The sequence below is a fragment of the Diplotaxodon limnothrissa genome, linkage group LG14 (genome assembly GCF_057381915.1).
Source record: "Diplotaxodon limnothrissa isolate DT_005_m linkage group LG14, D_limnothrissa_male_GT1.1, whole genome shotgun sequence".
Taxonomy (NCBI): Eukaryota; Metazoa; Chordata; class Actinopteri; order Cichliformes; family Cichlidae; genus Diplotaxodon; species Diplotaxodon limnothrissa.
In genome coordinates, this window is record NC_140609.1 from 32,600,909 (window position 1) to 32,624,980 (window position 24,072).

Consider the following 24,072-nt stretch of genomic DNA (forward strand, 5'->3'; position numbering starts at 1 on the left):
ATCTTTACAAAATCCAAACAGTACAACACCGAAGAAGTCTTATAATCAGGCTGTTATCTTGGCTTTCTGTAATAAATAACAAGAGTATTTGGTTCTGAAACAACTGACACTACGTCATATGACCACTAGAGGTCACTTTACAATAAGTTTTAAAACTAATTGGCTCAGTATATTTGATGGAGTGAAGACCGAGTTACACTTTTTATTTGCAAAAAATAATTTTCATTTCACAGGAGGGGATGACAGGGCATGTAGAAGGTGGGGAAATATAGTTTGTTTGTTTGTTTTTTTCAAATTTAGTGAATTCTTCAGCTGCCTTTGAAAGATGTTTTTGAAAATAAATATATTTATTCATTTTAAATGTAAATTTTTACATTATATATGATTTCAAATTTTACTCTCAATGAGAATAAATTTCCCAATGAAAAAATAACCAGGGTTGCATTTTTTTTAAACCTGTCCTGTCCAGCAGTTGTAGCAAGCAGACTTTGTTATTATTCATAGTTTTATCTGATTGGATATTATGCTGGCACAGACAGGGGGCGAAGGTCAGATTGGCAAAAGGTAGGCGAAGAGGGGGAATAGAAAAGCAGAGAAATAGAAAGCAGAGGAATTGAAAAAGAAAAGGGAAGAAAGAAAGGGAGAAAAAATGGGGTTAGGGGAGGCGGGAGCAAAGGATGAACACACATGCTGGGTCTCCAGTTCCCGCATTTGTAACAAAGCACATTCAGACGACACAACAACAAATACAATTTTACTCCCCCAAGCCAGTGGTTGACAAGGAAAGAAGAGACCCTGGCTGTCCATGGCCCCCAAGAGAGCTGAAGATCTGAGTCCATATCCTGATGACAGCTGTGCATCCACCCCAGGTTAGCGAAAAGGGAGGCCGCGGATGGAGCTCTCGCAGCCAAGGGCAGGAGTGCCAGGGGACCAGAGGCAGCAGGAAGTTGCCCTAGACTCACCTAACTCCAACCGACCCCTCACCGTGCCACGAAGAGGTCTAAGCCACCCTGTATCTATAATCCACAAGCAACCAGGCCAGCAACCACGCCAAAACAGCCCATCAAGTGTTACCAGGTGATATCCTTAATAATATTTTATCACTGAATTTTAGAAAATTAAGATACACGTGGGTATATTGAAGGTATGTGCAGGAGATTGTTTATTTATTTGAAAATTCTAAATGTTACAGGACATTATAGACTGAAACTGAGACTCTCACAGCAGATTTCCTTATCTCTTTAGTAGGGATGGGTATCGTTTAGGTTTTATCCGATACCGGTGCCAAACCGGTACTTTTGAAACGGTGCTGGTGCTTAAACGGTGCTCAAACTGGTGCTTAAAGAATGGAGAACACAAATTTGGTCCTAAAACCACTCATGTTCAGCTGTTTTTTTGTAAAAAGATAACAATGTTAGCCTTTTCTGCATCTATGGGGCATATATGGCATCACTCTTGGCTGGAAGCAGTGCTTAATCAATGGAAAAACACAAACTTTGTCCAAAAACCTCTCACGTTTAACTGTTTTCCACTTTTTCTTTGGTCATTTTAGCCTTTTTGGCCAGGGTGAAGGGAGTATCTGCCATCAAACAAGAAGACAGCCGCATGTAGCTATGAGGATGTTTGCTAGTTCACCTTACATGCATTAATGTAATAACGTGGTGAGCCTACTCAACGTAAATTACACACGAACAACATTAAGCTACTCACGCAGAGAAGAACGGCTGCTGCATCATCATCCGTCATCATTTCTGCTACACTGGCAGGGCTAGGGGCCAGGACTCTACTCTTCGGGTTTTTGGGGGATGTTGCTAACTCCGGGTCCGATAAGAGGCACCACACCCACAGTAGATGTGCTCGGTGTGAGGTCTCGCATTAAGCTATCAAATACGGCGCATTTCTCGGCTTTTAAAAAAACGCTATGCGTCGCCAGGTGTTTCATCGGATTCGAGGTGTTACCTCCTTTGACAGTATCACAGTATCACCTTAAAGCACTTGTTGCAGGCTGCTGAGTTTGCATCTTTTGCTGTGAAGTACAGCCAGACTTTTGACCGCTTCGCCTTGGGCATTTTTAATCTGTAGCTCTGCTCTAAAAGAACGTACATAGAGGAGGAGGACGGGGCAAGGGTAAGTGACGGAAGTGACCGACAAGGTAAGCGACACAAGGCAAGCGACAAGGTAAGCGACCCATGTTGTAGGTGACGTCAGACGCCGGAGATTTTGGCGGAGAAAAAGCAAATGGTAGCATAGAGTTTAACAAAGGTTTTTCAAGCTTCAGTATTACCAAATATACTAATCAATTGTCATATAACTAACAACATCTGTTTTATCATCTCTAACACCCTGGAGGACAACGGGGAGAGTTTAGACGCTCTCCAAGATTACATCGACTGCTGTTTTCAAGATTTAGTAATGAATAAGGCCCAGAGTGCATCTTCCCCAGCCAAAATTGAGACGCCGTCATCGAAGAGATGTCGCCCGGCAGACTCCCCCGGTACAACATCGCCTGCCGGCAAAGACATCGCAGACATCCTGGAGTCAATCGACAAGCGATTGTCCAGTTTCCATGCGAGGCTGTCCCTGGTGGAGATTTTACACCGGGAATTTAAATCTCTGAGAGAATCCCTGGAATTCAGCCAGCAGCAGGTGGAAACGCTTGCCACTGAAAAGACAGGGATGCCCACTCTCCCCTTCACTTTTTGCAATTTTTATCGAACCTCTAGCAGCAGCATTTAGACAGGCTACAACAATTAAGGGCATAAAATGTAAGAACATAGAACATAAAATCAGTCTCTATGCGGATGATGTGTTGCTTTTTCTGCAAAACACACAAACCAACCTCTCTGAGGTAATTACTTTAATAAACTGGTTTTCAAGAGTTTCAGATTATTCAATTAACTGGCCAAAATCTACAGTTCTCCCCATTAACTGCTCCTTCCATAATTCTTCCTCTGCCCCACTGCAATCCGGAAATATTAAATATTTAGGTATTAATGTCTCTCCTAAGCTTTCAGACTTAACTAAATTAAACCACATCCCACTTCTAAAGAAAGTAGAAGGCGATCTGACTAGATGGAAATCTTTACCCATATCACTCATGGGAAGGGTCGCCACTATAAAAATGATGATCTTGCCAAAAATAAATTACTTATTTTTGATGATCCCTAACAAACCATCACAAGATTGGTTCAGATCTCTGGATTCATATATTTCCAAATTCCTTTGGAAAGATAAACCCCCGCGTATCAGCTTAAAAACGCTACAAAGAACCAAGGATAGAGGAGGATTAGATCTGCCTAATTTTCACCAATACTTCTTAGCCAACAGGCTTCAGTTCATCTCAGAATGGTTAAAACATACCTTCTTAGTTGAGCCCTGGCTAGATGTTGAACAGGCACTATGCAAGGATCTAGAGATTTCAGACCTACCATTTATTAGCTCAAACATCAAAAGACATGTATCAACATCAGCTTTTCTCTGACAGCATGGTGGGAGTTTCTAAAAATAACGGAGTCTTCATTAATCCCATGCAAACGTACACCTATCTGGAATAACCCTGACATATTACAAAACAATAATATGATTAATTTCCCAGAATGGAGTTGTAAAGGAATTAAATACTTAGAACATATATTAGAGGGAACAGAATTTATTCCATTTGACAGACTAGTTGCACAATATGGGATCAACAAGACAAGATTTTTAGAATATCAACAAATTAAATCCATAGTAAAAAAGAAATTTAACCTCAGTCAAGTTGAATTACAAACACCACTAAGTGCAGCACATTTTCTTACTCTTAAATCCCCCAAATTATTATCTAAAATATACAGAACACTTTCTAAATTAGATGAATCAATATCCCTTCCTATTGCAAAGTGGGAAGCAGATTTATCAGTCAGCTTAGACCAAAACTTCTGGTCTCAGATTTGCTTAAAAACCTTTAAATTAATTAAAAATCCCAGTCTGCAATTAATACAATACAAAATACTACATAGAGTGCACTATACAGGTCATCGGATGTTCAAGATGGGCTTTACATCTTCCAACAACTGCTCACACTGTCAAGGCAATACACCAGACAATTACATCCACGCTCTTTGGTTCTGTCCACCAGTGCAAAAGTTTTGGCGCGAGATATGTGAAGACTTATCAAAGTGTCTGAAATGTAACATTCCAACCTCCCCCTTAGTGTGTTTACTGGGCAGCTTAGATAATGTCACTTCAGAAAAGAATATAGCCCATATGATTTTCACTGCCCTATGCATAGCCAAGAAAACAGTCCTCATGAACTGGAAAAATAAAAATAATCTTAATTCTAACCAATATAGAAATTATCTATTAGATTACATTAGTCTAGATACAGCCTCTGCCACCACATCAGATCAATTGCTCTGGACTCCTTTTATCAGCTCCATCACCTAGTGGGGGTGGGGGGTCATAATTTGGTCCCGCCTTCACTGTTGTGATTGGTGTGGGGGTAGGGACAGGCTTAGGGCGTCGGGGGGTTCCCCGGAGGCATCTTCCTTGGGGGGCTCAACCCGGGGTAGCGGTCATGTCCGGTTGGGGGCTCTGTTGGCTCTCAGGTGACTGTTTCCTCGCGGCTGCGTGCAGCGGGGCTAGGGGAGGGTCTGTGCTGACGGACGTGGGTTACTGACCTGGTAGCCTGGCTGGCCCTGGGTGGGTCCGGGATGGGCGTGAGGTTCTGGGGGCGCTCCGTCTCTGGGCTGGGGCCCGGGCCGGGCCTCGGGGGCTTGGATCCTGGTTGGTGTGTTGCCGGGGTTGTGGGCGGGTGGGTGCATGGGGGCCCGGCCCTGGAGCAGGGTGCCGCCGGTGCGTCGAACCACCTGGGGGGCTCTTCAACTGGTGGGGGAGATGGTCACATCTTGCAGGAGCTTTCCTCTCTTCAGGAACTCTCTCTGCAGGAGGGGGAGATACAGGAGAGGTGGAGGAAGATCTCAGCCTGGGCGTTTACTGTCTTATGTAGTCTGGAAGATGAGTGGATGGTGGGGTGGGTGCAGTTTTCTCTGTGGTGGGGTTGGGTGGACTGTCCCGGGCTCTGTGGGGCCGGGAGGCGCTGCTGCACTGGGCCCCGGTCTGGATGGGCCTGGGCCCCCTTTCCCTGGCGGGTCGCGGAGTGTGGGAGTGCCTACTGGGGTCAGCGGGGGAGCTGGCCCCAGGGAGGGGTTACCTGCCCCTCCCTTCCTTCCCTCCCCATCTCCAGCTGCCTCTCTCTTCCCGCTCCACCACAACCACCCACACATGCAGGGCCTTGGAGTAGGGGTATGTCACCAGGGTGCAGAGGAGGCTACCCCCCCCTCTGTCCCCTTCTGGCTGCCTCTGCCTCAATTTTATCCCACAACTTAGACATTCACATTATTCACACTCTCATTACACATACATATAGGATCTTGGGGGTGGGCACAATCACGGAGTCCAAATTACCATCAGGGTGTACACCTCACCCGTGGCGTCGTTGCCCACCTCTCAATTTTAAATACACTTAGACATTGAGGGCTATCAGGAGGGACTATGCGCTTACCTGCTGCTCCTTGGCAGGTAGCTCCATGCCCTCCTGGGTTTTAATTGCACCTTAGAACACACATGCATCAACACTACAATGAGCGGGTGGAGGGAGGTTTGGAGTCTTCTCCCACCCCCATTCTCTGCAGCCTGCTGGAGCGGGAGGGCTAGGTGGAGTTGGCCGTCCGACTGCGGTCTGGAGTGTGGGGCCTCCCTGCTGCTACGGAGTCGGGGTGGTCTGCCTCTCCCCACCGCAGGGAAAAGGGTAACACCACCTGGGTCTGGGTGCAGTTCCCCCCTCCAGGAGCAAGGGTACCTAGACCCGGTTTGTAGAGTACGCTTGGGGAGTGTGATCGTGTGTACAGCGTCTCTTTATGTCTGTCTCCACGTTGGTTGAGTGTGGAGTGAGTGCATATGAGAGCATGAGGGGGGGAATGGATGTTTGTGTCTGTGTGTGCCTGTATGTCTGTGTCTATATGTCAGGTTGGGTATCAGACGCCACCTCTCTGGGGACACCTCAGGCCCTCCAAGGTTTGGAGGCCTATCTCCACCTACCACCACTTCCCCTGCCGGTGGCGGACTCCCTCAGGTGTCGGTGCGTTGGTGGTTCTTTGTGTCTGGGGGTGGGCGTCCAGGTACACACCGGCTCACTCCTTGGCGGCCGCTTATCGGGGCCTGGAGCCTGGGGCTCGTTCGGGCCCCTTCGGGGGTGGGGTGCCCCCGGCCTCTCGGCCTGGGGCTCGGTCACTCAGGCACAGCTGGCGGCCGGCGGAGCTCACGGGCGCGTCACTGCAACTCCCCCTGGCTTCTGCTCCGCGGCTGCTGAGTGAACCCTCATCTGGGACTCTCCTCAGCTCTTACTGGAACAGTGGCGCGGCTGCCCCTCTGTTGGTCTTCCATGGTTTCTTGTGTTCTGGGGGCCTCTGGATGTCTGGAGTTTTGATCTCCTCCATACCTGCTTCACACCCTGGAGGACGGGGCTGTGGCCCCCCCACACTCCCTAGCAGATCGTTACATGGAGAAACCTTTGGAATACAAGCGCGCTGATCCACACAGGTATGCACACGGGTGTTCACTGCTCGTAGACCCAAATTACACCTTTCTTGGCTGCTACTTCGAAGCACATCTGTCCTGCGTGCTGCACAACAACATTGAATATTTAGTATTTACTGCTGTTTACACTTAGCTAGATTAATGTGATGGTGTTGTGTTTAGTATGTTGCTTTGTTTTTTGTTTTTTTTGTCTTTTTTTGCTTGTTTTCTATTCTTCTCTCAACAGGTGATCCAGGAGATTTTTTATTTTTTTTCTCCCCCCCTTTCTCATTGTCCCTCTCCCCTTCTGTTTTTCCTTCCCTTCCTCTTTCTTTCTCCCTTTCCTATCTCTCACTCATGACTGTCCCGTCTGTAACATCTGAAAATAAAATATAATAAATAATAAAAACAAAGATCGACCAAATGGACCAATACGGCAATGCCACGATGATCCATTTGGCAAAGTAAATCCATTGGGTATCCTTGTTGGTCTTCAGACAACAATTCTGATGGCTAGAGAACCAAATGGGACAGGCGAAAAAAAATAAATAAATAAATAAATAAATAAAAGAACGTACATACCTGGACCCGCCTACTATCCTTGGAAATGTAAAATGATTGGCTAGAATCTAAAGTGTATCACAGCTAAGGAAAAAAAAGCACCGAAATAAAGCACCGAAATGTGCGCTGCTTTTCGGTCTGGGTACTACCGTTTATGTCAGAACCGGTGCCATCATGGCACCGGATACCGGTACCCATCCCTACTCTTTAGTATAAACCTTCCTTTTGCATGTTTTAACTAGTTCCCTATTCCCAGTATGCAAACAGCATCTTCGTGCAGCATCAAAAAACTGATTAAAAAACAATCGGTGAAAGAAATATGTCTAGATATTGAGAACAATTTGAAGCCTATGAACAATTTTATTGTCCATTAAGATTAAATTGCTTTTATTGATCTATGTGTGTTCATATAAAGTGAACTGTGAGACAAAATCTCTGGCTATTCTGAAGATACATAATTAACTTTTACCTGACAAGTCTTTAAAGATAACCAGCAACACATTGATGAAGTAAAAATGAACAGGTTCTTTGTCCACTCAGTAATTAATTTATGTTGTTATGTTATTGATCAAGTAGACATTTTAACTATAGATAATAATATCAAAAATTCTAAAATGTGCAACAGTTAGACTATCCAGATGAAACCTTTGTTAAATCTATATGGGTGATATGAAAATCAAATAATTTCTTCTATGTCACTTTGCATGTCATTACTATTACTGGCTTCACTGGATAGGCATGCAATATCTTCAAATACAGGGGCATAGCTGCTAAAAGGTAGGTGCATATTTAAAATATTTTCCCACTGCTCAAATATACCTAAGGGAATACTCTCTGGGTTGAAAGGTAGGTTCTGTTGTTGCCTTAATGAATGGTCATGTATGTAATTCCCACCAGTGACAACAGAAAACTGTCTGAACTCAGACTCTGAGCACATAAGCACGCCTTGTGTTTCACTATCACATGAGTCATCCACCATTGTGATTTGGTCTGTGACTGCACATTTCAGAGCTGACTGATGCAATGTTTTTTTCACAGGTGTGTTTAGCTTGCTAATTTCTTCAAAAGTGAGACATTGCATTGGCTCCAGGAATTCTGGCTGTATGAATCTCTTTGTGTAACAAGAATCTGTCTGCTGGGACTGTTTTGAATGAAACTTATTCAGCAACTGTTCATTTATCAAAGTAACATTTTGAGGCTTTGGGGAGCTTTTGTCATCACTAGAGCTTTCTTTCTTATATCCTGCAAACAGCATCCTCAAATCTCCCCACTGTTTCGGATCAGCTTTCACACATTTTGAGCTGTATAGATGCTTCTGCCAGCTGAGTTTCAGTGAGGTATCATCTGAATGAAATGCACTACAGATGCTGCCGATTTCATAATACTCAACCTCACTCTTTGGTAATGGCTGAACATTTGACAGACTGTTATCACAGTATATCTCTGCACTTGACTTTGACTGATTGGTACTCATGAGGTCAGGTCTGTTCCCTTTTTCTGGTGACAGAGCTTCTGTGGGCATTGTGCATTTTCGTTTGTCATCAAACGAAAATGCTTTGTTGTCTGCCCCATGCTCTGTTTTCACTGGTAAGCTCGCACTCTGACATCTTGAATGAGAATGTCTTACTTTGTAAAGGCCAACACACATTACTGCAATCACCAGAATGGCAATGAGAGGAAGAACCACAGCAATGAGCCACAGTGGCAGGTTGCCTTGCATTTCAGAGCAGTGATCATGGCTATCCTTTGTGGAGATGCATATATCACAGAAATGGTCAGTAACATTGTGTAAACAGATGCAGGAGTTGTTCTGCACACCAGGTTCACATGTCCAGTGATTTTGACAGTGTGAGAGACAAGTCCTGCTGGGACCATCCTTCTCAGAGCATCCTGAAGCGAGGCAAAAATGCGGAAAGCTGCAGTTGGTCTGGGTGAGAGTAGAGCTTGGCCTGACATCCACCATTATGCTGTGTCCGCTGACAGGCAGAGAGTAACCTGTCACATTGAAATACTGCACACATCCACTGAACCCTGTCATAAAAAACAAAGAAGGTTCAGAGGTCCACTTACTTCCACGTTACTCCTTCAGTTTAACTTTACTGGTACATGTTGCTTTTAGAGTGATCAGTTTAAACAGGTAAGAAGATCCAGTCTGATTAAACAGTTATCCAAAACTCTCATCAAGTGCAATGACAAGACTGTATGCAGTGTATATTTTCTGGCCTTCATTTCACATGTTGTACAAAAGTTGGCATTTTAAAAACTGACTTTAAGAATAAACTTTACCTGATTGATTGACTGTTTCTCTTGTGGGAGCAGCACCAAGAGTGATCTTTTCTACGCTAAGTGGAGTGAGATCCATACTTTGGCCAGTGATGTTCAAAACTGGTTTACCATCCACAGAGAGGAAAGTGTTCTGTCCCCTGCTGAACAAGGAGAGGAGATGCCAAACTCCATCAGCCACAGGACGGTCCACAGAGAAGTCTGACAGGTGTCCCAAAAGTGCATCTTCAAAAATGTAGACAGGCTTCTTGTCTTTTATCTGAATAAAGGGGAAAAACAGTTTCATACTTGAATATAGAATACAAGACGTGTATATAGTTAAATGAATTTCACCTACCTTCAGCATAATATATGTTCTCTGTCCACGGATAAACATCAGCACACCATCATGTTTGGTCTTGAACTTGATGTTAATCATTTGTTGGTCTCTGTTTAATCCCAAATTTTCATCCAAAATCTCTTTCATTAGGTAGTCTCTCTTAAATTTCTCCTTAATAACATAATCAATGTAGTCACTGCCATTAAATTTCAAAACAAGTTCCTCTGACATTTCTGTTTGAAAAAAAGAGTTTAAAAAAACTCAATTTAATCTTCTGCACCTGATTTTAAAACAGAAGCTCAATATCATATGCACTATTATTTATACCTTTGTCACAGTTTTTTCCTGTAAAAGGGCTTTTGCACTCGCAAAAATAGTTGGACCAAAGGTCATGACACACACCACCATTCTTGCATGGGACACTATAGCATAATGACACTGCTGCTCGAGGACACCTAAAGATAAACAGTAAGACATTTTATATATATATATATATATATATATATATATATATATATATATATATATATATATATATATATATATATATATATATATATATATATATATATATATATACATATATATATATATATATATTAGTGGCGCAACGATACACAAAATTCACGGTTCGGTTCGATACTTTGGTGTCACGGTTCGATATTTTTTCGATACAAAAAAATGTTCATGCATTTTTAATTTGTCATTTATTAAAATTATAAATATATATTTTAACTCAAAAGTACAGTTTTTAAATTTAACCCTAACCCTTGTGCGTGTTTTTTATTTTGACAGCGAATGCGCACCTGCGGACCACTTATGTGCAGCCCTGGTTATTTAGCTCGTCATATTGCAGCCACAGAAATTCTTTTGTCCATGAAACCATAAAGCTGCACTTTCTTTTTGCCTTATAGTCTGATTTGTCATAACTTCTCCGTTTTGTGGTAAGCTTTTCTTTGGCTGTCACTTCTTCACCCTGACCTGTCTTATTTGGCTCAGCAGAACTGAAATGCTTTTACACACTCACTCACATAAGCTCAGCGATTCTCTGCGCGATCAACCTCTCACATGTTTAAGCTTGCTGCGGGAGATTTCACTTGTCATGTTTGCATAGTAAGCTAACGATTAATAAGACGATGTCAGAGGAATTGGTGCACAAATTATCATCACTCACAGATCAGTGCTGTCGCTCTCTATACACAGTTCGCACAATTGCAAAGTGAAAGCAAAAAAACAAGCGCAAATTCAAACGCGACTTCAATATGTCACATATTGACAGTGGCTCACCAATGCCAATGACATAATTACCCAGCTACATTTCTGAAAGAATGCAAAAGCATTGACATATATTTTTCCTACAATAGCCCGACGGGCAGGGCAGAGATAGATTTTGGTAGCCGGACTGAAAAAATCGCTAGCTCTGGGACGTCGGGCTAGCGATATTGCGAGCCCTGTATCTGATTGAGGAATCACTCATCTTTGGAAAAGAGAGTTTATTACAGAGAAATGGCTCTTTCCAAAATAAAAGCTATACTATCCGCTTCTTCCGGGCTATATTCTCAGCAGCATAAGGAGAATCATGTGCTAACAGCTGTCTAAATGACTCGGCTAAAGTTAGTAGCATGCTTGCTTTTTTTTGTCTGCTTCCACTTGTCTTTGCACTAGGATGATGTCGGCGTAAATGTGCAGTCATATTCGTTGTGTTCCCACTAGTGCTTTCAGGTTAATCTCGTTGAAATGACCTTAACGCCACAACACGGCAAATCTCCGTTAACGAGCTACCGCCGATCGCTCCGTGCATGGGGCTAGACGGCCAACATGTTAACGAGCTAACTGCGCTAACACACTAGTTCCCACCAATGTAATTGAGCATTGCATGGCACATCCAACATACTGTTTTACTTTAGTCCATGACTCGCTTACCTTCAGGGTCATACGTCACATGAAAACCAAAATAATTCCAAACGCCAGAACTGAATGAGGGTGGGGGAGGTGCCCTGCGCTCTTCCTTCTGACTATGCTGTCTGTGTTGAGCGCTCAGTGGATCTGCGCTGGATAGTGCAGCCTAGGCGGAGTAGTCGAACACAGATTCACTGAGCGCTCAACACAGACAGCATCGTCAGAAGGAAAATTGATAAAATAAATTACAAATGTTGTATTGTTCGATACATATGCGTACCGAACCGAAAGCACTGTATCGAATGGTTCAATATCGATACGAATATCGTTGCACCCCTAATATATATATATATATATATATATATATATATATATATATATGAGCTCAAATATGTATCAAATATGTATCCAGCAATGTTTAAAGTATAAAGACATCTACATGCACTAATTTTAATAAGCCTGCCTGTCAAAGATGTTATATGCCGCTAGAGCCATTGAGGGTCTCAGGAGGATGCCATTAACATGAAAGTTTCGGATACATCCAACAAAGTCATGGGCTCTTATCTGAGAAGGATGCACTAAAATAGCTTCAGTAGTTCTTAATCCTCCAAAGGTCATATTACTGTTGCCAACATCAAGTGTCCTATTTGGCGATAAAGACAAAGAAAGAAAAAAATTGAAAAATGAAAAATATTGCTTACATGAAGATGAAAATTAGAAATGAGGAATATTCCAATTAAATATTTCACTGCTACCTTTCTGAAATACTTCCATCATTCGTTGAAAAACAGAATCTATTGTTTTCGTCATCCGTGCAGTTGTCCACATGCAGTGAACCCATCTGTGAAATGCAATAAATAATAAAAAGATATATGAATGTAACTCAAATTCAATAAAACATGCTAATGTATTAAAGTACTCAAATTACTTTTTCAATGAAGAAACAAAACATTACTTCTGCAGTTCAAGTAAACAGTCATTTTCTTATTTAAATGAGTAATCCATTGATAGTAGACATACTATTAGCCACTTTGTTGGGTACAACAGTCAAACTCATTGTTAATCAACTAATCATGGCAGCACCTCAAGGGATTAAGGCAACAGAATGGGAATGTAAGATGATTTAAATTACTTTAAACATAGCATTGTTGTTGGTGCCAGTTGGGCTGATCTAAGTGTTTCAGAAACTGCTGATCTAAAAGATCAGTATACTCAGAAGTAAATGTATTGCTAAGTTGCTCATGTAATGCAAAGTACTCTAATGAGTAAACATTTCTCTGCAGGCAACCCTGTGACCTGGCAGTTGGTTTTTTTCGTTGTTGTTTTCTTATACTGATATATTTAAAACTCACACTGCCAATCCTCCTGGCAATAACACTGTGAAAATATCCATCTGCAACTTGCTTGTATGTTTGCAACCTCACAGGTCCTGAACCCAGATCATAAGAGAGATGTACTGCTCCATCCAGTATCTCCAGTGCAAAGAACTCTCTGCTGTTTGAACCTCCTGGATTGTAGAGGAGGAGGGAGTCCCTCTGCATTGTGGCAAACTCCAAAGAGATTAAATTAGTCCTACGATCCAGTGGTGGAAACTCCATGAAGGACAGCTCCTCAAAGCCATAACTGTGATCCTCACACCGGACTCCACTGACTCCTAACATAAAGATGAGTTCCATATTATTTTTTCCCATTTAATTCTTAGAAAACCTCTTAGCATATTTCATATATGCGCATAAACAGATAGCATATATAGCCACTGATATCACCCATTGAGGTCTTAGGCTGAGCATTTTGCTGTTGCTATTTTGGTGTTTTGAAACTGTATAACAAGCAAACGGTGGATCTTGCTGATAATGCAAGGAATACTTCATATAGACAAGCTTTATCTTTCTTCTGGACACTAATATGCATCATAGTTTACACAATTAATCTCATCTTATATTCAGTATGACATGAAACTAGTGGCTCAGCCGGAATCTCATGAGGAAAGCTTTCATAGACCAAGCGAGTTGAGAACATCTTTTGCACCCAGAGGAGTCACAAACTGGTACACATGACAATGAATGCAGATTTAAGTCAATTCTGTACTGGTTTCACTTTTTAGACCGAAGCTATGTATGTCTGCTGTGGATGAAAATGAACACACACACACACAAAAAAACTGCCGTTCTTTAAATGGCTACTTGACACTGGCTCCAAAAATCAGTCTGTTCCCATTGACTTGTATGTTTTAAAATAATCAACTTAAGGATAAAATGAACATGATTATAGCCAGGTACAGAACATGAGTTTGGTCTCAATAGTTAATTTCTCTTTTTTTTTAACCACTGTACACCACCTTTGGTGATACAACCACTCTTGAATTTTGTTAAATTTCAAGTTAGGGGTAGTCACTTTGATTGACAGATGTGTTGACAAAGTTACGAGCCATAAAGTAGAGGCCTGTACATCAGTCAGTGGATAAATGACACTTTGGTACCCATGCTTCGACCTCAGTAAATATTTTTGTGTTGATTTTATACTTATTTTGTAAATTGTGGCCCCAGTTAGAGTCAAGAAGGAAAATAAAGCAGGGCATGCTTTAGGCCTGATTTAGATCTTTGTAGAGCCTACAGTGTAACCTACATGTGTCCAAGGGGACTGACGAGTTTGCACTTATGTTGGAGGTTACATTGTGAAGTTTCCAGTTGAAGCATAAATTAGGTGTTAGAGTGGGTTTACCTTGTGACTGACGAGTTATTACTCTTCCTGGATTAAAAATGATGCTAAAAAATGCTCAGCTTAAAGCTTCACAATGAGACATAACTAAAGAGTGGGTGTCATCAGCTTTGCTATGTCCATCATTTGTATACAGTTTGTTACAAGCAACCCTTTTTTTCTAAATATATGCAAGAAAGTGTGTCTTTCCTAAGATTTTACACTTTTGTAGACAAATGTACATCTAGCATTATGTATCATTCTTACCAAAGTGACAATTACAAGAGAATCCTGTTTGTGAATTAATGCAGATACCATGAACACAGGGTGATGATTTGCAGTAGTCTATGAACTCATCACAGGTTTCTCCTGAAACAATTAAATTAAAAAAAGAAGTTTTATTTTAAAAAACAAATTAACAGTTGGTTCTCACATATTAATTTTTTTCCTATCTATCTATACATGAGAAAATGTACCTCCAAATCCAGGCACACAGTGGCACTGATATCCATCCTCGGAGGGGATACAAGTCCCACCATTTTGGCACTTCACCTTCAGGCATCCATTGACATCAGCAGCGCAGTGGGAACCAGAGAAGCCAACCTGACAGTGACAGAAGAAACTTCCCACTGTATTCACACATGTGCCTTTATTCTCACAGGGATTTAGCTCACATTCATCAATTTCTTCTTCACACAGTGAACCAGTAAATCCGGATGGACAAGTACAGTTAAAAATCTCTTTCTTTGGTGCAACAAAGATGACCGCTACACTTTCAAGGACAGCAACCTCCTGGCTGATGTAAATATTTTTGTGGCATGATGCTCCATTTTGACAAGGGCTGCTCAGACATGGATCACTGGTGATGTGAGAAATTGTCACATTGCTCTGAGCCTCCAGTAATTTCTTGTGTCCAGATGATATACCACTCGCCACCTCTCTGCTAAGGTACTGACCGTTGTAATTTTTGACTGCAGCCAACAGAAGGATTTCCCACCCAATATGTTTGATTCCAAATACATGAGTCTTAGAGGCTTGTAGGTTAAACAGACTGTCCAGAGCTTTTACGAACCTCAAATAGTTATTAGACAAAAACTGCTCTACTGAAGATGATGACAAAGAGAATAATATACAATTGTCTATAGAAGCATTTGTAAAACCTTTGTAGTTAACGTAGACGCTGTTGTTTACGGGAAAGTGCAGCTGGTCTGTAGCTTCAATGGAGATGTTAAACGTAGCTTCGCCTTGAAAGGGAAAAGACCACAGCTCACATGTGCCATTAAGGATTGTGAACATGTGAGTTGGCCCACTTTTGATGGTGCAGTTGAATCTGTCAGACTCATCCTGATCCTCAGGATGGACATTACCAATCATGCCACCTTGGAAAGAACTACCAAAATATTTCACCTCAATAAAGATATTTCTTGCCATTGAAGGGTTGTCGTTTTCATCCACAACCCGGATGTGGAAGGTTGATGTTGATGATAGTGGCAAGGGAAATCCTGAATCCCTGACAGCCACAAGCACTTGATATGCAGAGATTTGTTCCCGATCAATTGGGCGGGTGGTGAGCAGAACTCCATCAGGAGTGAGAGAAAAAGTACTGGCCACCGAGGAGTCTAATAACCAGTACATAAAAGGGCCTTGGTTGGGTGGTAAATCAGAGTCAAATGCAGTTAATTTAGTGACTATGGTGCCTTCAGGTTGATTTTCTCTCACATGAGCTTCAGTTGATGTGAGTTTGGGGGCATTGTCATTAATATCACCAATAGTCACAATGACATTAGTAGTCCCAGTGGCTGGTGGAGAGCCATTATCTGTGGCTATAACAGTAAGATTATAGACTGGCCAGACTTCTCTGTCCAGTGGAGAATTCACAGAAATGATACCATTAGATGGATCAATAGAGAAGGAGAAATTGGTGTTTCCATGCTCAATGGTGAAGAAGAAATGATTCCAGTTAACAATGGAGTCCTCGTCCACAGCACTCACAGTTGCAACAGATGTCCCAATTGGGGTGTCTTCTGTAACATTCGCCATATAGCGGGGAGATGTGAACATGGGAGCTTCATTTGTGTCAATCACACTGATGTGGACAAAAGTCTCATCTATATCTGTGCCAGTAATAACACCAGAGTTCTTGGCCAGAACTTTCAAAACTACATGGCTGTTGCCTTGTTTCCTCAAACTATTGGTCGTATATACGTCTCCAGAACGTTCGTGAATTTCAAAGCTCTTTTTTTTTTTCCTGGCAAACAAAAAGTAAAACACTTGACCTTCAGTGCCTCGGTCACCATCTGTAGCCATCACTTTTCCAACAACAGTTCCAATAGGCACGTTTTTAAGTACTGAGAAGTTAAATTCTTTTTTGATGAATCTAGGCGTGAACTCATTAACATCTGAGATTTGGATGACAACATGTGCTAAACTAAATAAAGCATGTCCTCCAGTATTGGAACCTTTGATTGTTAAATCAAACATCTGCTCTTGCTCATAATCAAACATGGCCAAAGTGGTGATGGTGCCATTTCCTGAATCAACTGCAAATTTATCTATATGGCCACCAATGAGAGAGTAGAATATTTGTGCATTTGCACCTGAGTCAATATCTGTGGCTGTTACATCGAGAACATTCGTTCCAACAGCTGAGTTTTCACGAACTGATGTTATGTACTCTGAGGATGAAAAGACTGGGGGATTGTCGTTCACATCCATGACTAACACCGTGACATTTAATGTGCCAGTTTTAGAGAACCAGCCCTCATCTTTAGCTTTAATTTGGAAATGATAAATACTTTGTTCTTCAAAGTCAAGCTCTCTGATCAGTGTTATCAGTCCTGAAAATTCTCCCACAGATAGTGGTAAAAATTGATTTTCTGGGGTAATGTTGTATGTGATCTCCCCATTGGGACCATAATCCCCATCTTCTGCTTGAATATTTCCTATTACTGATCCTACAGGCAGGTCCTCAGGGACAGAGAAAGTAACATAAGATTCGCTAAAGCTCGGAGTAAATTGATTCCTCCCAGTAATTTGGAAAGTGATTTCAGCTTGGGATGTTAAAGGGGGGGTGCCCTCATCTTCAGCCACAGCTATTAAAGTGAGGATCTGATTTTCATTCTCTCCTAAAGTCTGATTTAAAATTAGTTTTCCAGTGTCACCTTGAATCCAAAAGAAATCAGATGCATTTCCTCCATTCAAAAAATACTTAATGCTACTATTGCCATTGACATCCAGATCTACTGCTGTAAACTGGACCACCTCACTTCCCACAGCCAGGTGATAAGGAATAGCCATCAAGGGTTGTAAAGGGAAAAACATAGGAGGGTGGTTGTTGTAGTGTTCCAATCTTACTCTGATAGTGACATTACTATGTAGGGGGATACTGCCACGGTCAAAAGCAGTAACCATAAATTGATAGATTTCAAAATTACAGTCACGTAACATCATGGGCTGCTTTGTATAGATTTCACCAGTGGTAGCGTTCAGCCAAAACTCCTCATGTGGAGGGTCAATAACATAGAAAATCTCACTGTTTTTCCCAATGTCTGCATCTGTAGCAAGAATCTGCAAAACAAATGCCTCTTCATCTTTTGTTTCAGGGAGGATAATGTTATAGAAATGTTCAGAAAATACTGGTCTGTTATCATTGACGTCTAAAATGACTATAGTCACATCTGTGCTTATACTCCATGCTGAATCATTTGCACTTACTTTAAAGATATAATGATCCTGCATTTCCCTGTCCAAAACTCCTTCAACGGTGATGTAGCCAGTGGTGAAATCAATATTAAAAAGCATGTCATCACTTTGCTCAACTATCAAGTAATTAATCACTGCATTGGCATCAGTGTCATCATCTGTAGAGGTGACTTTTATAATTGTCTGTCCAACAGGGGTATCTTCAGACACCTCTGTGAGAAAAATCTGAGAAAATAGAGGGGCATTATCATTTCTGTCTAAAACAGTGATGATAACAGTTGCTTTGTCTTTGTGAAGCATGTTTTCTAGTTCTTCTGCTTCAACTGTTAAATTAAATTCAGGAATATGTTCTCTGTCTAAACTTACAGTGGTACTCAAGTAACCATTTTCAGGGTCAATTGTGAAGAAGTTACCGTGGTTTCCGTCTGTTATGTTGTATTGCACTGTGCCATAATAGCCAGAATCTGCATCAATTGCAAGTACATCACAAACCACGGTAGGCGGGGAGTTCTCAAAAACCTCACACCTGTACTCAGCTTGAGTAAACTGTGGGAAATTATCATTTGCATCAGTGATGTTTATGTGAATTTCAGAAAAAGAGGAGAAAGGAGGCAGGCCTGAGTCTCTGGCTTCTATCAACAAAGGAAACTCTTTTTTGCTCTCAAAATCCAATGGTCTCTCTACTATCAGGGCTCCACTTGAATGATCGATGTGAAACATGTTTTCAAAGTTTCCAGAAGCGAGATAAAAAGTGACAGGTTCAGCTCTAATACTCAGGGCAGATACCACAGCCACCAGTGTTTCCACTCGCTCATCCTCTGTGAGGGAATAACTCAGAACATCCACGTTCATCTTTGGGAAATCAGCGGTGTTCTGAAACCTGACACTAATAGTTGTGGTGTCAAATTTGGGATCTTCCCCAGAATCTTCCACACGCACAGTGACAATAACATCATCCACTGACTGTAGAGCTGCTGAAGTGAAAACAGTGCCACTGTAAGGATCGATTGAAAACATATCAGAGCTTTCTCCCTGTAACGAATAATGTAGTTCTGCATTGATCTCAGTGTCGTCATCTAATGCTCTCACTGCACAAACAACAGAGCCTGCAGAAAAAAAAAAAAAGGGTGGGGGGGGATAATACAATATTAATACGATTGCCAATATTACCCAGAATAAAACATATAGCTGTCAAATAGAAAGGTAATCTCTCACCTGGAGCTAACTCGATTGGCACATAGGCCACATAAGGCCCATTCATAAACTGGGGCCAGTGGTCATTAATATCTCCAATAAGTACAGTAACAAGCACAGAGCTGGACAGAGGCTGAATGGGATGCTTATCACTCGCAGTCACTTCCAAATTGTAAATGGCCACTGTCTCCCTGTCCAGTATGTTTGTTGTAAATAGCTCTCCAGATGTTTCATCAATGGCGAAAGGCACATTGAGGTTTTCCATAGAATAGCTAAACAAAACAAATAAAAATAAAGCAGTGCGCTATGCAAAACCCTGAAAGTTACTCTAATATAACACAGTCATTAAATTCAGAAGATTATCAAAATACTATAAAAGCATTTTGTTTTAAGAAACAAATTATCACATTTACCTTACTTCCCCACTGACACCCTCGTCGACATCAGAAGCGATTATCACAGCAAACACAGTGCCTATAAGACTGTCCTCAGGCACTATGGTGTTGTAGACTTCCTCGGTAAACTCTGGGTGATTATCATTGACATCGTCAACTATGATGTGCACAGTCAAAGTGCCTGTTAGGGATGGCAGTCCTTCAAATGACAGTGGAAGTCATCATCAAACAGTGTGAAGTGAGTATTAGAAAAACATAGACCATTATTTCCATACTGAATTAAGTATCGTGCAATTTTATTTGGATATAAGTTACCTGAATCAACAGCAGTGATGGTGACTATATATAGCGACTCCTTCTCTCTGTCTAAGGTGTGCAAAATATGAAATGTGCCACTGGGAGTGATAGAAAATAAATTATATCCATTTCCTTTCTCTATAAAATAGGTAAGCTGACTGTTGTTTCCTAAATCTTCATCCAAAGCTGAGACCTGGCAAAATTTTAAAAACAAAAGGAAAAAAAAAATAACAGAAAATAAATAAATAAATAAATAAAAAGACAAACATTAAAATGCTGTTGTTTTTCAGCAGAATTTTACTGCACCTGATATGTTAGCTGAGTTGGATCCTCCTCATTCTCCTTCACATGAATGGTCAATGTTTCTGGAACAAACTGGGGTGCAAAGTCATTGACATCCATCACTGTGATATGGATTGCAGCACTAGCAGATCTGGGTATGTTCCCCCGATCTACAGCAGTTATCATCAATGTGTAGTTTGAGTCCCTCTCTCTATCTAGTTCATCCATGACTGTGAGAACTCCTCGAATTATGTCCACCACAAATGGACCAATCTGGGCCAACATGTACCGTACTTGTCCATTGGATCCAATGTCTTGATCGTGAGCCTGAACCTGCAGCAGGCTTGTTCCCCTGGGGATATCCTCTCTGACTGTCAGGTTATAACTGCTTTGTAAAAACTCAGGGTCATGATCATTCACATCCTCAACATGCACTGTGAGTTTCATAGTGGTTGCCAGCATGGGTAAGCCTTCATCAGTAGCTATTATAGTAACAGTCAGAGTATCTACTTCTTCTCTGTCTAATAACTCCTCCAGGTATATCTTTCCACTTCTGTTATCAATGCTGAATATCCCACCGGAGGTGTTTAAATAATACAAAACCCTCCCGTTGGATCCAGCGTCTTCATCCTCAGCATGAGCAGTTATTACAACAGAATGCAGTGCAGTGTCTTCTGGTATACTAACACTTTCGGCTGACACAAACATTGGAGCATTGTCGTTGACATCTTCAGTAATCACAATAACACGCGCTGTACTTGTGAATTGTAAAGATGCAGGCTGGGCACAGTCATTGGCTGCCACAGTCAGATTGTAGTAGGACTGTCTCTCCCTGTCCAGAGGTTTGTTAAGGCATAAGGTACCAGTTGAATCTGTGACAAACACTTCCTCGTCGTCACCACTGATCACTCTCAGTGTCATTTTTCCATTATCACCTTGCAGACAAGAAAATATAGCATGTAAATTATTAAAAAGGATAAAATGGGTTTAGACTTGTTGTCAAGTAAGATATCAGTTATAGACATCGATTATAGACCTTTGTTGGAAGCATAACTAAAAATGATAAATGCATTATATTATACTTTCTGAAAACACATTTGTATCATAATCCTTATATTTTCATTGCAGTTGTCTTAAACCTGTATAAATCGAAGGGCAAAATGAGGCGCTTGAATGTGAACTGTGAAAAATGTGTGGTTTTACATCAATGACTTACAGGGCTAAAGTTCAATCTAGCTGCTGATTCCTTTCTGTCATTTTATTTATATGAAATATGTTTTCTTAACAAATACACTATTCCACAGAATACTTGACAACAGCCTCTCATTAACTTTATCTGAACAGTGAAATACAGGGATGGTTATGGGTGTGATCCCCACTGACTAGATGAATGTATAAATCATTTGCTTGAGGAGCAGCTCCAATAAAATAATAATAATAATAATGCAATGCGGATAGAATGTATCCTGTATTACTACAAATGCAGGATTCATTTATATATTTTATGTAATATAATGTACAGTCATTGGCCATTTTGTTAGGTACAGCTGTTCAACTGCTCTTTAACACAAAGGAATCAGCCAATCACATTGCAGCAACACATTTAGGCATGTAGACATTGTCGTGACAAACTGCTGAAATTGAAACTGAGTGTCAGAAGGCAAAAGAAAGGTGATTTAAATGGTTTTGAATGTTGTGTGACTGTTAGTGCTGGATGGATCTGGAGACCATCTCTAAGGTTTGCAGAGAATGGTCTGAAAAAGAGAAAATGTCCAGTGTGGCAGTTCTGTTAGAGAAAATGCCTTGTTGATGCCAGAGGTCAGAAGAGAATGGCTGGACTGCTTCAAGCAGAGACAGCAGGACAACTGTAACATAAATAATCACTTGCTACTACCAAAATTTCTTCTGCTCTTCTACATACTTCAAAACTTTGAAGCAGATGGGTTACAAAAGCAGGTGACCACACTGAGCGTCATTCCTGTCAGTTAAGAACAGGAAACTGAGGCTAAAATTCACATTGGCTCACCAAAATTGGACAACAGAAGATTAGGAAAATGTTGCTTTAACCCTTTCGTGCATGAATTATGACAACCTCAATCAGGATTGTTTTCTTAAGTTTTCTTATTCATCTGTAGGCATGAAAAAATATTTTTGAATTTCATTTTTTCTTAACATCTTGTCTTTTAAATGCCCACTTAGGTGGACAACATCACCTTTGGAGTGGGTGGCAGGGTATGGAGTGACACATCAGTTTCCAATGTAATGGTTTATGTGCAAGTACACACTGACACAAATACAAGAAAACGGCCTTTGAATAGCTGTCCAATGTAGTGATCACTATGTGTAAAAGGGTTAAGGTGAAAGTAAAATCCATTGAACGTATGATGGTAGTAACATTTTATATTCACTTTGCACACTTACCCTCATCTTTATCTGACACATTCAGAGACAGGAAACAAGTTCCAGTGTTTGTGTTCTCCAATAACACTGCAGAAAAGGTATCTTGACTGAAAACAGGGAGGTTGTCATTCACATCTAGCAAATTGAAATACACCCTGATACCAGATACCTGCAGATCCCCCTGCTGCGCCTCCACTGTGAGAATGTAGAACCTTTGTGCTTCAAAATCCAGGCTGCGGGTTAATAGGAACTCCCCCGAGAAAGGGCTGAGAAGGAATAGGTTCTCACCGTCATCCTCCTGAACTGAGTATGTGATAGCTGTGAGACTCTCAAACTGTGTTTCCACTTTTCCCACAATTGTTCCTGTGAACACAGTGGAAATAAATAAATAATAAATAATAATAATAATAGTGGATTGAGCAGCAAAGTTATGTCAAAATGGAATAATTTGAAGTATATTTGAAATGGGGACCCAAAGTTACACATTAATATTTCAAAAAATAATCTCTCAGCTAACATGCATATGCGCTTACATGGGGAAAGATGACTAACCTGGTAGTGTGTCTTCTTTCACTTGAAACGAGTAAACAGTTTTGGAGAAAGCCATCTGTGTTTGCCATCTGTTATGAGGGTGTAGGCTTACTTCACCATGCTCCAGCACAGCATCAACAGACAAAGGATACCAGGAGGGGAGCGTATGCTGCCCTAGTATGATATCTGCAAGCTCCCTCACACTACTTACATTCACCCTATTTCCAGATGAAAGTTTATGAGATGATGTAGTAATAAACACCTGAAGAAGGCAAGGAGTCACAGTTTCGAAGCAAGCATAAATTGTCAACTTCTGAAGTAATGAAATTATTGGAGATATGTAAAATGTGCTGGAAGCCTTAAACACAAATAGACATCTAAACAAAATTTGAAGCCAGTTATCAAAACACATCAACCAACAGGCCAACTTACCACAAAGTGAATAATAATAATTATATATTTCCTCCTACATCCGGTAGAATCCATTATAAAGTTTACTTCTTCAGCACCTTTTTGTTGACCATAGTTACAAAATCAAGTAATAATAGCACACAAAACAGACGTGGCACTAAAAGGTAAAATCCCATAACTGTGCAGCCCCCACACAAGCCCAACAAATGGTAAAGTATTAAAGCTGTATCCATGGTGATTACTCAATCTGTTCAGTTTGTAATCCTGACTGACACGCCTCTTTGACATCACTCTATGCAAATCCTGCAGCTGGGGAGGAAAAAAAAGTTTCGTGGGACTTGAGAGTGAAGCAGATTACATTTTCTTTTCTATTTATTTGCTTGTGAAAAAAGCTAACGGTTGAAGAAAAATTACCAGGTAAAAAGCATTAATAGTATATCCAGCTATGGTTTACTGAATCAGTATGTTTTATATTCTCGACATGGATTTTGCTATTGAGGTTATTCAGCGTAGGCATGAAATGGACTCTCTGAACAGTTGCCTGCA

At 41.1% G+C, this 24,072-nt stretch overlaps 1 protein-coding gene across 1 annotated transcript; it reads right to left on the reverse strand.

Moving 5' to 3' along the window:
- Window positions 1–7,792: 7,792 nt before the first annotated feature.
- On the reverse strand, window positions 7,793–23,601 carry LOC146619196 (protocadherin Fat 4). Its single transcript, XM_085370792.1, has 16 exons — window positions 23,548–23,601; window positions 23,137–23,377; window positions 22,606–22,947; window positions 20,209–21,119; window positions 19,921–20,095; window positions 19,624–19,804; window positions 19,232–19,482; window positions 14,791–19,122; window positions 14,582–14,683; window positions 12,970–13,271; window positions 12,373–12,458; window positions 12,081–12,260; window positions 10,046–10,173; window positions 9,737–9,951; window positions 9,403–9,658; window positions 7,793–9,147 (listed from the first exon to the last, which is right to left on the reverse strand). Exons 1-16 carry the CDS (start codon window positions 23,599–23,601, stop codon window positions 7,793–7,795), a joined length of 9,111 nt encoding a protein of 3,036 aa, XP_085226918.1.
- Between the last annotated feature and the right edge of the window lie 471 nt (window positions 23,602–24,072).